The sequence below is a fragment of the Lissotriton vulgaris genome, chromosome 7 (assembly GCF_964263255.1).
Source record: "Lissotriton vulgaris chromosome 7, aLisVul1.2, whole genome shotgun sequence".
NCBI lineage: Eukaryota > Metazoa > Chordata > Amphibia > Caudata > Salamandridae > Lissotriton > Lissotriton vulgaris.
In genome coordinates this window covers 39,499,829-39,517,759 of record NC_141695.1, presented here as the reverse complement: position 1 = coordinate 39,517,759, position 17,931 = coordinate 39,499,829, and the positions used below count along the sequence as shown (strand labels likewise).

The 17,931-nt window shown below is 40.6% G+C and overlaps 1 protein-coding gene across 1 annotated transcript in view; it reads left to right on the top strand.

Moving 5' to 3' along the window:
* The window catches only part of LOC147700646 (killer cell lectin-like receptor subfamily F member 1), a 107,453-nt gene extending 95,861 nt beyond the window's left edge, over nt 1-11,592 (top strand). Inside the window, exons 5-6 of the mRNA XM_086928464.1 lie at nt 7,331-7,443; nt 10,813-11,592. Of these exons, the coding sequence (XP_086784590.1) occupies nt 7,331-7,443; nt 10,813-10,942 (243 nt within the window). The 3' untranslated portion in view covers nt 10,943-11,592. The remainder of the gene's footprint in view (nt 1-7,330; nt 7,444-10,812) is intronic.
* Nucleotides 11,593-17,931: the final 6,339 nt, after the last annotated feature.

Genomic DNA, 17,931 nt, shown 5'->3' with positions numbered 1-17,931 from the left:
AGCGGAACAAGATCAGTGGTACTACCGCCCCTTGCTGGTAAAAAGGAGAACCGAGTTGTATCAATCGACCTGGTAAAACCACAACCATGTGGCCAATAATAAGTAGTAGGTCCAGTGGACTCCCAAGAAGTAGCAGAAGACCATACCTTGCTACAATCCAAGAGGTTCAAACTGAGAGACTAATCAAATTTGATAAACCTGCAGTGAATAAAAAATGACTATGCAACAAAGCCATGGATCTTGTGTCTCTTGAAACCCAAATAGCAACAGTTCGTCAAGAAACACCTGTCTACAATGATGTAGCCTCGGACTATTCTAATATGAAAAAGGAAGAAGCGAATGCAAAGATTAATAACAATCATGATGCCATCCAAACAATTGACAGAACTGCATCTGGCTACTTTATCAATTTCGATGACTTTTCCGATGATCCAAGTGAACATCGAGACAAGCCAGCAAACAAAACTTTCAAAGACAAATTTACAGAACTCTTTCATCAACTTAGAGACACGTATCTGATTTCACCATGGATTGAACTATGGATTGTGTTAGGTGTACTTTTCCTCCTGCTCTGGCTCATATTAGTTTTAGGCCTGGGAAGAATGATTGATGGAAAATACAGTACAATGGACACAGCAAGTCAGAACATCAACTTGGTTCTAAAACCTCACAGATCCTCTCATGTTGAGAAAAGAGAACTATCATCGGTGATCATCACAGCCAATCCTATACCTGGTGGTGTAGCTTGGGACAATACTGATTACGAAATTTATGGCCCGGTTGAGCTCTTGAAATATCCACATCAGTTCAAGATTTCTTTAAGTGACTTTATATCACCTAGTACTTTCTCTGATGATTGGGACTTTGAAAATATTAGTAATATGATGTCAGATTAAGAAATGTCAGCTAAATTTACAGAACATGATTATTTACAGGGTTCATCGAATTATGAAGAAATGTATTGCTTCAATCATTTTGGGCATCATTATTTGCATAAATCTGCTAATCCTAGAAATGTGTTCAGTCATAATCAATGGGAACATTGTCCAACTCCACCAAAAGGTAGTTCGAAAATATTTTATGCAAAATTCCCATACTTCTCAGGGTTTAATGTCAATGATCCAGAAACGTTTTATTTTAAAATTATGAACAAGAAAGGAATGAAAAATATGTTGACAAATACTAAACTGATTTATTCCGAAAAATTTTAAGAAAAAATGTCTACATTTGGTTTTGAATTTTGGAAAAACAACATTGAGACAAAAACTGTCTAGGGTACAAATGAATGGCAGGTACAAGGTTTAGAATCATTGTCCAGAGCCTGCATGATCCCAGAACAAATAATGTTCCTGAATGACACCATTAAACAAACAACCTGTCTTGGCTTAGCCAAGATAAAAGATTTAAACAACCCGTCTATACCAAAGCCTATGGCTGATAGAAACAACACTACAGATGAGGGGTTAGACGTGTCCCATATTTTAAAACAAAACAGAACGAATCCTAATTGGAACAAATGGTTGATCTGGCCCACAGACACTAATAACTGTCAAGATAGATTCCTGAACAAAATACAGGGGTTCAAACAGAATAGGCCAGACCCAAGATATTCCCAGAGACAACATCCAGGGATAGTTACAACATACAGTGTAGGAAAACTATGCCTCGAATGGCTAAGGAGATCCACACTTCCAGAAATTAAGCAACACTTAACTTTACTTAAAGAAGGTGCTAACTTACGAGATTTCTTACTGGGACCTTGCAAACAGCGTCAAAAACGTTTCATATACGCCGGTATTTACGCAGCTTACAATGAAGCTTGGAAAATAACACAAATTGAAACTGCAGAAAAAATACGAGAAATTGATCGTATAAATTTGGAAAAATCACTTTCTGTGGTGGACAATGGGTTAACGACTCTGTCCTCCAGAATTTATTCACTGGACAGCATTGTATCTTCTGCAATTGATATAATAGAACAGGATATGCTAATGTTACAACATGGCCAGTCCCAATTACGTTCTATTGTACAGTTAGGTTGGACATTACAAAATTTGCGTTCAGGCAACGTGCCATGGCGTCTAATCAACACAACATCATTATTTTCTATCTATAACCTTACTGATAGATAAATCTCTTTGGCAAAGAGAGGGGCAGACTATACGGTGCTGAGCATTGAAAAACTAGAAAAATTACCATTGACAATGTCAGAACGACCAGTCATTGAATGGATAATACATGGCACCATTACAATCCCGATAACAAAGTTTCAGTTTCAATACTGCCAAAAGTATATACCAGCAGGCCTGTATGAAAGGTTGGGTAAAGAATACATCAAGACAACCTGGAATTTACCTTCTACACATAGATGTTGGAGTGGGGGCAAGGAAGAGGTATTTCTTAGTGGTAATAACTGTAAAAAGTCACTAAGCGGTACACTTCTGTGTCAAGGAATTAACTTGCGTGGAGCCTGCAAAGGTTCTTCAAATAACCTTTCATGTCACCAGCAAGGCACCCCTGCTACACAGATAGAGCCTTTTTTCAGACAGCTTTCGAATGGCAGCTACGTTATAATAAGTGACCACAGCTGTTGTGGCATGGTGCCAGGAAAAGCCTATCTTGTGAGCGTTACTTCCATGGTCACTTGTTGTACGCAAGTATTGTATCCAAACAGCAAACCAGAAATGGAGGCGGCAATATGGCCTTTGAATATCTCTTCTACTCGGCCTTCAGTTTTTATAAACAGAACTTCTAAAAACATTGGAGCTATTTTTTTCCCGAAAGCGAAATTATTTTTCTCTAGTTCCCAAAATATTTACCTTTTTTTTGGCACATGATACTCTGCTTAAAGTAGAACTATTCTTAGAGAACAAGATTTATAAATAAAGAAATACCTAGAGACAATATTTTGACTTAGCCTCTAGCACATGTACAGTCTTGTATAAATATGTGATGAAATGGTCTTGACCTTCTCTTCTGCATTAAGAGCCATTTCATGAATGTAATTTTCGTGATTCATTCAGGCAAAATTCTAAAATGAACAAAATATGCAATTTCTGAATGATACCACTGCTTGAAAACATACAGTATTATACTCATTTTTCGTGTATACAAAATTTCAAATGCAAACTACGTATTTTAGGGTGGGCTGGAAAACACATGCATTGTTATATGTTTAGTATTGCTTAGTATTTAGTAATGATGGACATTATACGTGGAGTGGGGGTTGTGAATGTATCTAGGACTCTACTTAGATATTCCCGATTTATGCCCTCGTGTGGTTATAATAAATCATATCCCTAGGCATAAGTATCATATCCATATTAAGTCATAGCCAATATAGTCCAAATACGGCAAGGCTACTCCCATAGATTCCTAGAAAGTACAACACATTCTAAAACAAACGAAGCCGCTAGCAGCCCGGGAAATTCCCCTGCTTCTGTTTTGATTTGTCCTAGAACTCCTGAGAGTCCTGAAAGAACTGCCAGTTCTTAGTGACGTCTTATGTCCAACCTTACGTCAAACTCGGCACCCTCCCAGTATAAATATACCAGCATCTGCCTTAAGCAGGCACACAGTGGTTTGGAGCAGATCGGCTATCTACTTGCCCGACGCCCAGCTGATACGAGTGCCAAAGGAAGCAGACCCTCCCTGCTGATGCACTGAGAGAGACGCTGTCTTTTATCCTGCCGAGAAAATCCAGCTCCAGTGTTTCCCTGACACCCTCGCGGGTTTCTGGGAGATCGAGTCCTGAGAGAGAGATACAAGACCTCCTTCATTCTATAACAAGGTACGGAACTGATTAGACCCATAAGAGAAGTCTTGATTCAGATTCTTGGCAAAAACTGTAACTCATCTGCTCATTCCCTGTACTAGGCTTAGGTTAGGTACACTGTGGTAGGCGTATCTTAGAAACACCAGTTGAGTACGTTTAGTCATTATTTTATCATTGTATTTATTTTATCCATTTTAAGTATCTTATGGCTTAGAAACCATATAAATGCTTTTACAGTATTATTTCATAATACTCCTTTTACTGTACACACTTTACTTTATGACAAGTATTACAATTGTGGCCATTCATTTCTCTTGCATGAGAAAGAAGACTGCTCAATAAATAACACTTTCATTGAAAACGCCAGTCTCTCTATTTCTCTGCATTTCTGGTGAAACAAAGCATGCACGATTGACTGAGTAAAATAGCTATCTATTGTTTCCGCGACTCTAGAGATATATTCCTTATTGCAGGGGGAACAAAGTTGTCATGTGATATGGTTGTCAGAAGCGAATCCCTTCTTGTCTATTCAGGAAAGCTAAACGCCTTCTTGTTTACTCGAGAGCGTTTCTAGTGACCTCTGAGCTAGCTGGCACACACAATTAAGTCTAACATATTCAATAGAGACCTATTCGACCTCCGTCCTATGTCTAAGCTATTGTTTATGTTATTCAAATGCGCAGAGCCTATTGGAAAACTAGGAACTACACTACACTCTATCTCTTGTTAAATGGACATTGAGCTTACTGTTTGCTGTGTCTCAATCAAGAAAGCCTTATTCCTTGCTACATCTCAGCATCAGGCACTTGTGTTGCTTGAGCAGCAGTTGCTCAGGTCTCTCAATAGCCAGCATACTGCACTTCCATGACTGATTTGATCTCTGCTCCTGGGGCTCACTCACTACTGCCTCAGTACATGAAGCAGACTCCTTATGCTTTTATCCATGATTAATAACTCCATAAATTACCCTTTGGGACATCCACTGTCTGTAGCAGGCTCTGTGAAAGCCATTGTGTGCCTTGGGGAGGAGGTGGTGGGAATGATGTTGTCATTTTGATCTTTTTCAGCACTTTCATCACCATTGGTGTAGCAAAAGCCCACAGCCTGTCATGAATAAGGCAGTCGTCTAGGGGACCAAACACTGACCATGCGCTGTCAAGCCATGACTGACCAAACGACCTGCTAGAGACTTCAAGGACCAACATATGGAGGAGTGCCACAAACTAATGTTGCCACAATTTGCTTGTGAAGAGTTGATGGGTCAGAGCCATACATTTTTCATGTACGGTACACTAGTAGAGAGGAAGAGAAGAGTGCTTTGTAAACTTTGTTAGACTATCACCATCTTGAATTTTTTCACAAGAAATTCCCAAAGAATCCATGCTTCTGTTTTGTGAAGAGATGTTCATTTGACAGGTATATTGCTCTTGTATTGAGTTCTGAAACCTGATGGTAGACACCTTTCTCCTACACTATCACTAATTAGCGGTCATAAGGGTACTAACTTCAATCTTACTATGTGTGAGTTGGAGCAGTCATTGAAAGTTGTGCATACTTCTGCAGGTGCACTAGTGTCACCAGAAATGTTTTAAGCCATGGGTAATGTGAACTCTGGCCCAGGATAAACAGATGCATGTCATATCTTCCGGTGTAAGGTTGGCGCAGTGCTGGAGTTGTTTCACGGGTGCGACGCAACTCCAGGACTGCTCCAACCCTGCCTATGTACAGCATGGTGCTCCAAGCCTTACGCCTGCTTCAAGCAAGCACAAGGTTTTAACGCAGCGGCATCATAATTCTGTCGTAGGAACGCCTTCGAAAAGTGCCTGAGTGAAATCTACAAAATTTCACTCTGGCACTTTTCGAAGGCATTCCTACGGCAGAAAGCCATCCCCCTGCGCCGCAACGCCCACATGAAACCTGGCTCAGGATTCATGTGGCACAGGGCTTTATAACTAACATGATGCATCTCCCTACAATCATCAAGTTGTTAATAAGGCGCAATGTGGTGCATGGTTTATGTCGTGGCGCAAATGAGGCTCAAGGGGCTTGTAAATCCACCCGCTACTCCCGAGTGAGCATTTATTACCGCATGACGAGACCTCCTTTCTGCACACCCTCCCCCCTAAACCCTCTCTCTGCTTACCCACTTAGAGTGCATGAGTATCTCAGACCCCTGCTATAAATTCATGGAGTTTGTCCCTTGAATCTAGGAAGTAAGCTCCTACCTTTTTAATTCTGTTTCACCTTGTACACAACAACTTTTTGTTTTCTCCACCTTTAGGTATTTGCACTTTTACCGCATTGCAATACTACTTGGCTTATACTTCTCCAGCTGACACTAACCACATAAACATTGCCGGTATTCCCGCTCACTGTTTAGGCAACTTGTATCGCCACCACAGATCGTGTGCCTGAGCAGCTTGTTTTTACAAATTATGTGTCTACTTGTTTGTCCCGTCTTTTTTCCTTTACAGGTACAAACCGAGAGGAAATAGTCCTCTTACAGTTACAGCACCTTAGCGAGTGCTTCACATAGGGTGCTTAATGACACTTAAGTTCCTTGCTTCACCACCTGGCACATAGGTCCTGAAGAAGTCCAGTTTTTTAACCCAAGGCCTGGCTGAAACTAGTTGACCTCACCGGACATGGGAGACCATAAGTATCTCCTACCACGTCCAAAACCCTTGTTTTTAACTCTGACTAGGGCCAACTAATAAATTAATCGACTGGGACCTCTGGAAGAGATTTTTAACCCCACTCTAAACACCATCACTGCACACTCACTTCACACAACCTGCTCTGCTGTAAACAGGCGTAGTAGCACACCTGAGGCACACCCTGAGGCACACTCGGTGCCTCGGGTGGGGCCTGATGATGAAATATGCCACCAACTAGGTTGGTGGGTGAGGGCGTTCTTAAAAACTAAAAAGCATTCTAAAAAACGAATATGTTTTTCAAAAGACACATACAACATGAGCGTTATCAATGTAGCTAGCTCCTATTGATTACTACACACATAACCAGGGGAAGTGAACTAGCTACCCTAGTTCCTCGTTCTCTATTGTGATTTATACTGCTTGTAAATCTGCCCCACAGTACCTCATGCGTTTTGTAAGAATACCGTGAGTGCATGGACCCTGCTACAAAAGTGAGGCAATAACTATAGTTATTAACCTTGTTAATCCGGATGGCTTCTAGTACTTACGCACTGTGGGATCTCTGCTCACATCCAGACATTGGCCGCATTTTCCTGCAGCCTTCACGTTTCCAAGGGTTTGCTGGATAAGCAGAGTTCCATGTGCCACGCTCTTGGAACTGATAAATACAAGACCACTGGGTGAAAATAAGGTAGCCCACGTGCCCTTTACACAGCCCAGATGTGAGGGTTATGCACGGGTTAGTTTATTGAATATTGAACTGTATTTAAAGGTGAAATGCAGAAAAAATGGGTTGCACCGCAGTTATTTTATAAATGTATTATTACAACTCTTGAAAGTAGTTCCACCCGCTATCCCAGAGATTTACCCTCTGTCTAATTTGTTTTTCCCTGCACAGGACGAAATTCTCCAGAAAGGAGAGGCCTCTGATTATTACTGGATAGGGCTTGTGTACAGGGAGGCAGACGAGCAGCTGGTGTGGCTCCACGGTGCGCCTCTGGAGCAGAACAGGTACAGTATGCTTTGCTATAAATCAACCAACCGCAAATACAGTGGTCCCACGCATCTGCCCTGGTTTTTGACAAGCCCTTGTAAACCTGGTAATGTGCCAAAATGACACACCTCGCCAGTGAAGGCGTAACCAGAAGAACTATCTTTATTTCTCCTCGTCTTTTCCTCTATCTAGGTGTGCTGTATTTTGCAGCACACATACAAAGAGGAAAAAGACTCTCAGGATTGTTTTTGTGCAGGAAGGTGCCAAGAGGAATCCTGCTGACAAAACAGACACCCTTGCACTATGGTGTAAAGGTGCCTGTTTTGAACTAAGCTACCAAAATGACACCAGTGCAAAGGGAAAGAAGACAGAAATGCATCGTAATAAATAAATATGGCCCATTCCTGCCCTTTCTCTGTGATGCAGGGCAGCGTGGCACAGTAACTTGCTGCACTGCCCTGCTCCTCTAAAGTCATAGATATGGCAATAACGGTAGATTTTCAAACACTTGGTTAGCTCCAAACAATTGGTGCTAGACAGCACAAAATGTTTTTTACCAATTTACTTATTAGCGCAAAACTTATTTTGTGTTGCAAAGTACCCTACAAGTAATGCAAAGAAGCACACAGTATTGCTTTGCATTACTTAAAAACAAGGGGGCATTACAGGGGTGGTACATGGGTGTTCCCATTCACCCATCATACATTTTGACAAAAACCCCATCTACAACCAATTGTAAACAGGATTAAGAATCAAAAGTTAACCCATCTGAAAGGAGGCATTAAGAGGAGAAATGTTTTAATTTCTCCTTTCTTTTCCTACTTTCCATGCCTGCTGCACTGTGCAGCACACATACAAAGTGGGAAAAGTGTTTGAACTTGTCTAGGCATTGTGTTTTGTATAGGAAGGGTTCCTTCCTGTACAAAACCTCAGCTACACTATGTCGCTAAGGTGTGTGCATGGTGCATGAAAGCCGAAATCAGCGCTGGCGCTAGGGAAAGGGGAGGAAAGTACTACATCCATGTAGATATGGCACTTTCCTGCTCCCTCCCTGTCACACAACGCAGAGTAGCCTCTGTTGGGGCTGTGCTGTCTTGCGTGCCTTTCTTTAACATCTGCCCTTAGTGTTTTACCTGACGCAAAATCTGCTTATTGCTAAAATTAAATTATGTAATACTACAACACTTTTTTAAATTTAATAAACCAAAGTATCTATTCAGAATACAATTTGTAGAACTTAGAACTTAAGGAACGGAGTAACGGACAAGAAAGGAGGACTGGGCTGTTCCTACGGTGTGGGCGCAGGTCAAAATATGTGGATATGGAAGGGTGGTTAAATGGTAACCATCCAATGGGTATCCATTTTGTTGGATGTAATGGTCTCACACACCCTTGGAGGTGTCATGCTTCATCATGGGACGGTGCTCCTCGTTGGGTGGGCGGTGCAATACCCAACGGGCTACACCTCAAAAGAGGGGCTCTTTGGCGGAGATCTTTTTCCAACTGCCCATGGTTGAAGTGTGGGTGAGGGGCCAGGGGTGATAGTAGACGGATAGTGAAATTAAAATAACGCAAGAGTACCAGAAGGAATTTTATTCTGATGGTCCCATGCGTTAATTAAAAAAAATAGTTAGTCTTGGAGTAATGGAAAGTTATGTATTCCGTGCTCAAGACTATACTACAAGGTGGTCGACATGTTTCTCGCTAAGGACAAAGTTCCCGCGATTCTTCAGGACCTAAAGTATACCTGTCTACTGTGTTTCTGATCTGTCTAAGTATCAGTGTTCACATCAATAGTCTGGAAAATACCTGTTTGTACTATGTTCCAAGCCTAGAGGTCAGGGGTAACATGTACCAGCAGTGCCTGGCGGGATAGACAACGGTGAGCTAAGCCTCTATTGCTAAGGTTGAGTCTCCCGTGCCTCTGTTAGAACGCCTACCCTTTTCCACCAGGACGGGATAGGGGCTGTGCTGTCTTGCGTGCCTTTCTTTAACATCTGCCCTTAGTGTTTTACCTGACGCAAAATCTGCTTATTGCTAAAATTAAATTATGTAATACTACAACACTTTTTTAAATTTAATAAACCAAAGTATCTATTCAGAATACAATTTGTAGAACTTAGAACTTGAGGAACGGAGTAACGGACAAGAAAGCGAGGTAGTGGAGAAGTATAGTCTGAACACCACCCAGCCTTCTGGTTCTTCCTTAGAGATACTAATAATTGTGTAACACAACATGCGTTAGAAACAAAATAATTGTCCTTGGATGTCAATATATTTCAGCAGGATACATAAGAAAGAATGTGATAAAGGTCATTGGATAGCACAAGTAGAGTTGTTTCAGTGCCAGGAAAGGAGCATTACCTAGACTGAAGGGGTAGTTGCTAACGTATGCAGACAATTATGGTCGCCTGCACAACTGCCATCTTGGAAATATTGCTTCTAAATGTAAAATAAAAAGCAGAGCAAGACGGCAGACATTCATATGCTTGCTTTTGCATCAGTAACATAGACTGATTTTTCGTAATATCAAGATGACCACTGTGGCTGTGTGCATGCACAGTGGCAATCTTAGAATGATTTTTCTTTTGCTTTAAAAATATTAAATCCAAGAAGGCTGCTGTGCATACATGTTCACCCCAAGCAACCATCTGGGGAAATAAATAAAGCGCTGGCACAACCAAATAGTTTGTGCCTCTTAGTCAATGGTCACACCTTTTGGCTTTGCCATGCTTGTTTTATATCTATACAACATTCTAAGTGGATGAAATGGTTAACATCCATGATGTACCACAGTGTAACATATATGATAGGTTGATCTGACAGTGCTTGTCTTTAGAAGCAGTTCAACATATTGGTGTAGTGGGTGACATGCATTGAATTCAATATCAAGAAGCAAAATAGAGTCTCAGCCACAGGATGTTTATTTGAAATTCTTTTATTATAATTACAAAGGCTGAGAGAAAAAAAAATGACACATTGTTCATTGAACCTTGCCTGCATAGATGTATGTACATAAGAATGTATATATTTATGTGTGTAGTTGAACTTGTAAAGCACATACATAAGCCGATCACAAAGCACCACTGAAAACTGAGTGAAAGACCTAGATTGCGAATCAAGATGATTTACAAGGCGGTGCATAAACCATAGGTTTATATTGTGTGTGGTGGTGGGGGTCAGGCCTGCTAATGACCACACCCACAATAACCCAATCAACTCTTGTTCTATAGTGTCACCCGTGTGGCTTCTACAAAGGACTCCTTCGGCTTCTGTCTTTCTCCTGCTCGCTTTCCTTTATATTCTCTCTCCTGTCCGGGTGGGCTTGTGGCAACATGAGTGGTCTGTGCTCTTGTTTCATCTCTTGCTAACACCATGTCGTTCAGTTTTACAGTGAAGAAGAGGAAGAATGACAGCTACTGTGCCTCTCTCGCCAACAACGAGATCTATCCTGAGGCTTGCAACAGCCAGAAGAAATGGATCTGCGAGAAAAGAGTCTATCGGTTCAACCTATGAACCCCTTTGTTGATATTAGGAACAAAGGTTTAGTTATTGATTGGTATCCAAAATCTGAAGGCTCCATGTCATCAGTCAGCCAAATTTGACAAAAGTAAAAATAGAGGAAGCAGCTCAACCATGGGATCCTCAATCGCAGGAAGAGTCCGGGACATACTTGGATCTGGACAATCCTTGATACCCTAGTATGCTGCACACATTGCTTACGTGAACGGTTCCACAGAAGTAGAAATGTCCAGCGACAGAAGCTCCAAGCAGTGCTGCTCAGAAGCTGTCTCATTTGTCCACCTGGTGATCAATCTTTAAGGATTTCATTTGACTGCTGCACAGATGACACCCATTGCTTCTCTATAATTTTCCATTGGATGCTAAAGCTCAAAGTACCTTTGACCTCACAAACTCACTCTTTATATGTATGGACACAAATGAAGACTGGAGTGGATGGTTTCATTGTTTCATCTGTTAGTGTAGTGGTATTTGTTGCACTGCGTGATTTGGTTATAAATAACTCATATGATAGTAATTGTGATAATTATGTTTTAGGGCAGTGTTTCCACTGAAAAGTGTTTTATGTTTTGCTTGATAACTTTGCCACCATTTGATGAATCTGAATGACTCTTCACAAAAATAAAGTTGATTTTTTTTGGGAATCTATGCTTTACCTTACAGACAGAAATCACTTAACAGAATTCTACCAAGCTTGCATGACACTAAGGGACCCATTATGATAACGGACGGATCGCCACCGCCCATATGGCGGTGGAGATCCGTCCGCTAAAAACCACTGTCCCCTCCCTAATTCCCCCTGCCAGATTACCATGGTGGGGGGGACCCCGGCAGACGTAAAGACCGTCTGTCGGTTTTCCGCCCTGTCGCAGAGTCAACTGAGAGGAAAAGCAGCTAACATGGTGGCGGTGTCTGGGAGACTCCACCATCCATATTAGCATGTGTTCAGGGATGTGCCTTTCCGTGGTGGTAATGCTGCCACGGAAAGACAGGCGGTTTCTGCCAATGGGGGCCTAATCACCAATCTTAAAATGTATTTTAGTTTTCCATTTGTTATCATACCATGACTTAGTTTTACCTTGTTTGACTTCTACTCTCCTGGCAGTTTCTTCAACATCCTCTTTTTGATTTGCAAAATCTTTGCATTTATCTCTGAACCACCAAGGACACACTTCAGATGCCAGATCCCTCCCTTTTAATAGTGCAAATGGACTAACTTCTGTAGTAGTATGTGAAGTAATCCGATAAGTCCACAAACGTTCTCTCAACGCACTTAACCAATTTCCACCTTCTTTGCGAGAATCCTTAACAAAACCTTTAAGGACTCTGTTGTAGCTCTCAATCTGCCCATTTTCGTGTGGTTCATAAAGGGAAGTGAATATGTGCTTACTCCCACAATTTTTTAAGAAAAACACTCATATCAAAAGATGTGAGTTGCACACCATTGTCAGAAATTAAGGTAGAAGGACAACCTTCACGTGAAAATATCTCTTTAAAGAAACTGATAACTGCATCGGTAGTGATCTTGGGAACAGATTTCACTTCAGGCCATTTTGAATGGTAATCAAACATGACCAAAACCGGAATTCTCAGGTAAGTTACTAAATGGTCCTGATATATCAAAGGCCACCTTTCTCCAAGGTTCTTTTGGCCCTACAACATTTTTGAGAGGTAGTGTATGTAACTTTAACATTCTCTCACTCAAGACACATACATCACATTCTCTAACAACCCGGTCAATGAATCTGTCCATACCTGGCCACCTAAAAAAATTCCTGATCAACCTTTTCATTGCAGATATGCCAGGGTGAGTTTTATGAGATAACCTCAAAATTGCTTCTTGTACACTATTTGGAGGAATACATTTCCCAGATTTGAGAATGAAGTTACCTTCCAACACCAATTGATCTGACACATAAAAAGGTATCAAATCAGATCTTACGTGATTTCTATTGGGCCATCCTTCAAAAAAAAATTCTTGAGATCATTCCACCTGTCATCCTTTTGTTCACTCTCAACCCAGAACTCCTCCGTAATTTCTTGGTACTGTAGGGGAACAACATCATTAATACTCGCTACAAAATCTACTTCTTTAATCAAATTAACCTCATTGTGATCACACTGTAAGCGTGATAAGAAATCTGCAGTTACATTTTTCTTTCCTGTTACATATTCTGTATTAAATTGAAGTCTCGAGACAAGTCTAGAAATTCTGGATGTAGAGTTGCACCCTCCTCCCGTGGCCAATATATTCACCAAAGCTTAGTGGTCTGTTCTGAGTAAAAATTTGCTACCCCACACATAAATTCTGTAATGCTCAACAGCCCACACGCATGCAAGTTCTCTTTCAATCACTGCATACCTACGTTCTGTATAATTGAGAGTCCTTGATGCAATAGCAACATTCCACTGATTCATGCCTTATTTTTGGCATAGCACACTTCCAAGTCAATACAGACTAGTGTCAACTGTAATAGTGCACTCTTTTTTCATTCTAAAAGGTCCTAGTGTGGGTGCTTTGACAATGTCCTTTTTTATGTTTTCAAAAGCTAACTGCTGTTTTTTTTTCCACTCAAAAGAAACTTTTTGTCTTAACAGTCTCCTTAGTAGCTCAATTTTTGTATCAACATTTTCAATAAATTTGCTGTAATATTCAGACATGCCTGTAATATATGAAAAGTTGTTCTTTTGTTATTGGAGTGGGAGCATAGGTTATTGCATCAACATTAGACTTCTTCGGAATTACACCATCTCCAGATAGAATGTGACCAAGATACTCCACAGACTGTTTAAATAACTTACTCTTATGGGCCTTGAGGGTAAGCCCATGACAATATAATCTTTTACACGCTTCATTCAAATGTTCTACATGTTCTTCCTCATTTTTAGAAAAATGAAAATGTCATCCTGGAAACATTTTATATTGTTATCAATATCTCTAAATATTTGGAACATCACCCTTTGAAATACTGATACTGCTAAAGCCAGCCCGAAAGGCATCCTAGTGTACTGAAAAAGACCCTTTAGAGTAATAAATGCTGTGTACTTTTTAGATTCTTCTATGAGTTCTATCTGATGATACGCAGATCTAAGGTCTAAAGTGGAAAAAATCTTGGCACCTTCATGCAAGGAAACTACTTCATTTATATTAGGTAGTGGGTGACAGTCTATTACAATATTGGCATTAAGTGCCCTCAAATGTACACATACCCTAAGTTTCTGGTCTGGTTTGCGTACTAAAACAATGGGCGAAACCCACTCAGATGACTCAATTGGTTCAATAATGCCTTCATCTGATAATTCCTTTAACATGTCCCTTAATTCTTCTCTTATGTTGATGGGCACCCCTCTCAATCTTTGTTTGACCTGTAAAGCACTGTCCTTCAAGACAATCTTATGTGTAAAGTGTTTAAGCTTACCTAACTTATCACAAAAAACGTTATTAAATGTGTTGATGAGATTTGTTTCTCTATCCTCCCCATTAAAATTTGAGTTAGTAACTGCAATACTCTCAATATGTTCCTCCCATAACGACACAGGGTCTTTAGACCGTGGGTTAAGGATAATTCCTCATTTCTACTGGTCACACCAACCTAGAACATTTACCCCTTTCACTGCAATGTATAGTTTATTTTGAGTGCATCTTCATCTGAAACACAAATAAACATGTAGGAAACCTTCAACATCGATCCTTGAACCATCAAAACTTTCCGCACAAATCAGATGGTTGTAAATTGTTATAATCACACACTTCACTTAGCTTTTCTTTGAAATAGTGTAGGGTAATTATTGTCCAAGGTGATCCAGAGTCTACCATAAGTTCTATATCAATTTCCATAACACTGAAAATGCACTTTGGAGATTTTAAGTCAAGACCAGGTTCTTTGTTTAACATAGAAACTACGAAACCCTTGTTTTGTACTGAAATATCCTTATTTGTGGTGACATGGTTTCCTTCTGAAGTGCTAGCAATGTTCCGTCCTTGATTAGGAAGACGTTTAATATCCCTGCATACACTTCCAAAATGACCAAACCTACCACAGTTTTTGCATTCGTTATTAGGTGCAGGGCACCCAGGAAATGATGCCATGTGAAATTTGCTCCCACATCTGTAGCATGTGCCAAAATTACTGACCGTCTCATACCTCTTGTTACGATAAATGTTAAAAGACTTCCATGTGAAACACCATGTTTAAACAAATGTTTAGTTTTGACTACACAAACTTCTTCATCGTTAGAAACCTTATTTGATTTTTGTTTCACAATATCCATCCACTTTGCGGATTATTCAGTAGCTTTTTCTGGGGCAATAGCCTTAGTAAGATTAGGGTCTCCCATAACCTCTCTTGAAGTTTTTTTATTTCTGACATGAACAATAGTTTGATCATGTATCATTTCGTCAGACATAACTCCAAAATTACAATGTAAACTTAAAGATCTAAGAGATGTAAAAAAATCATCAAATGACTCTTCTTCTTTCTGTGCTCTGGTAAAGAATTTAAACCTATTTAATGCAATATTTGTAACACTTTCGAATCTTTTTTCCAATCTTGCTAATGCTTCCACATATACATTCATATTTTCTCCACTTGCTTCTTGTTCGACAATTTGTGGACGAGTTTTAAAAATATCCTGTCCTTCTGATCCTAAACAATGCAGTAAAATGCTTTTTTTTTCTTTCCGCACCCATGCGTTCCCCATCAATTGTCTTCATATGGGTGAAAAATTCCTCTTTCCATTTCGCCCAGAGTATGGGTGGTTCCCCTTTACTCTGTAGAAATTTAGAAGGGGGTTCAAATTGCATTGTATGTATTTGTATATACCACTATTACAATGTTCTTGGTGAGAATGAATACCAAAATGTCAATAACAAAATATGTGGTGAAAAGAATATTCACAACTTGCTTTTGTCATGAATGAGACTAATAAAACAAAATGTAAGAATTATTAAAAATAACACTCAATTCAATGGTATTCAAATCTACACTAAACTTCCCTGCTTAAATGTGCACAAAATGTTCCTTCCGTTGCTGTTAGTTTCTTCCTTATTATGTTCTTTCTATTCTTTTTAAAAAACAATTGAAAACACACTTCCGAATACTTAAAATACACTCTGCCCGACCGCTTGTAATAGCGTGGTGGCTCATTGTAATGGCAACCAAAAAGGCTGCCAGTACGTTATACGCACAGGCAGCGTGATGACAATAGACATCTTTCGTTTCCTAGAATGCGTGTTGAATGATGGTATGTCTGACGTTTGCCTCAGTGTGTGTTAGTGATGCGGTGGAGAAAGCAGACTGTCGATCTACCTTTGTTCCGAAGCCGGTGGGGATTCCTATGCCGGTGCCGATGATTCCAAACAGGTAGACTCCGCTGATCTTGTTGTGATATGAATCCTGACGACATGACAATGAGTCAGCTAACTCCAAAGATAGGCGATAGTTGAAAATCCTTCACAAGCATAACACTCTCCATATGCACAGATAGATATAGTAGATACCGAATTCCAATCAAATGAAAATAACACGAAAAATAAAAAATTCGATGTATTCTCCGTTCACGTGCTGCAACGTAGACAGGAATATATTCAGGTTCTTTACCTCGTCGCCATTGTTGAAATTAAAGTATTCAGAATAAAATTAGATAAATGGTTTAATGGATACAGCATGGCTCACATCTGTTCTTGAGGATCATCAGCAAGCAACTGCCTCATAGGGCAGAATGCAAAACATGATCCACACTGGAATGTGGTATACAACATAATTAAATTCACAGCACATGCTGAAGAAATGCAACTATAATTAATGTCACAGTGTTGTAAATTAATCTCGGACCCTAGTATAAATTTCCAGATTCATGCCCTTATATAGGTATACTTTATTATTTCCTTATATAGGCATAGAAATCATTACCATATTTGGCCTAAACCATGCAGCCCAAATACGGTATTGATACTTCCACTAAGCTCCAAGAATTAACAACGTTTTCTTGGAAAAACCCGGCTTCAGCATCTCGGGACTTTCCCCTGCTTGAATATTAAGTTCTCGTAGAACTCCCGGCATTTTCCAAGAAATGAGGCTTTGAGTGACGTTATTAAATCCAAACATGCGTCAAACTCGGCACCTTCAAGGTATAAATAGGCCTTGATTTGCCTAAGCAAACACACAGTGGTTTGGAGCAGATCGACTATCTACTTGCCCGACGCCCTGCAGCAGCAAGTGCCGAAGGAAGCCGACCCTCCAGCAGACGCACTGCGAGACTCTGTCATTTCTCCAGCCGAGAAATCCAGCTCCAGTGTTTCCAGCCTACCCTTGCGGGTATTTGGGAAATCGAGTCCCGAGAACGAGATACAAGACCTCCTTCATTCTAGGACAAAGGTACGGAGCTGATTAGACCTCTTTAGGCCCAAATCACTGTACTGGGGTGAATGTATGACATTGTTCTGCATTCTGTCCATCAATTGTTGTTTTTGCATTTGTCACCTCGAGTGGAATGGGTATGCTCAGACGTGAGTCCCATGCTCTCCAAACCACTGGTCAAGCTATCCTGGCTTAAGACGGCTGATAGCCAGAAACCGGTCCTAGGATGCTTGATTCCGGTCCAGGAAAGACATGGCTTGGCAGTTCGGGCTGGACTGTTCCCATGAGGCACAGGGTCAAGGCTGATTTGCATATGGCCATGTCTGAACTCGGGTGGTGTGGAGTGCAAAAAAACGATGGATTTAGACCCAGATCTCTGTACTGGGGTGTGTGTATGACATAGTTCTGCATTCTGTCCATCAATTGTTTTTGCATTTGTAACCCCGAGTGGGATGGGTATGCTCAGATGTGAGTCCCATGCTCTCCACAACACTAGAGTCAAGCTATCCTGGCTGAAGACGGCTGATAGCCAGAAACCAGTCCTGAGATGCTTGATTCCGGTCCAGGACAGACATGGCTTGGCAGTTCGGGTTGGACTGTTCCCATGAGGCACAGGGTCAAGGT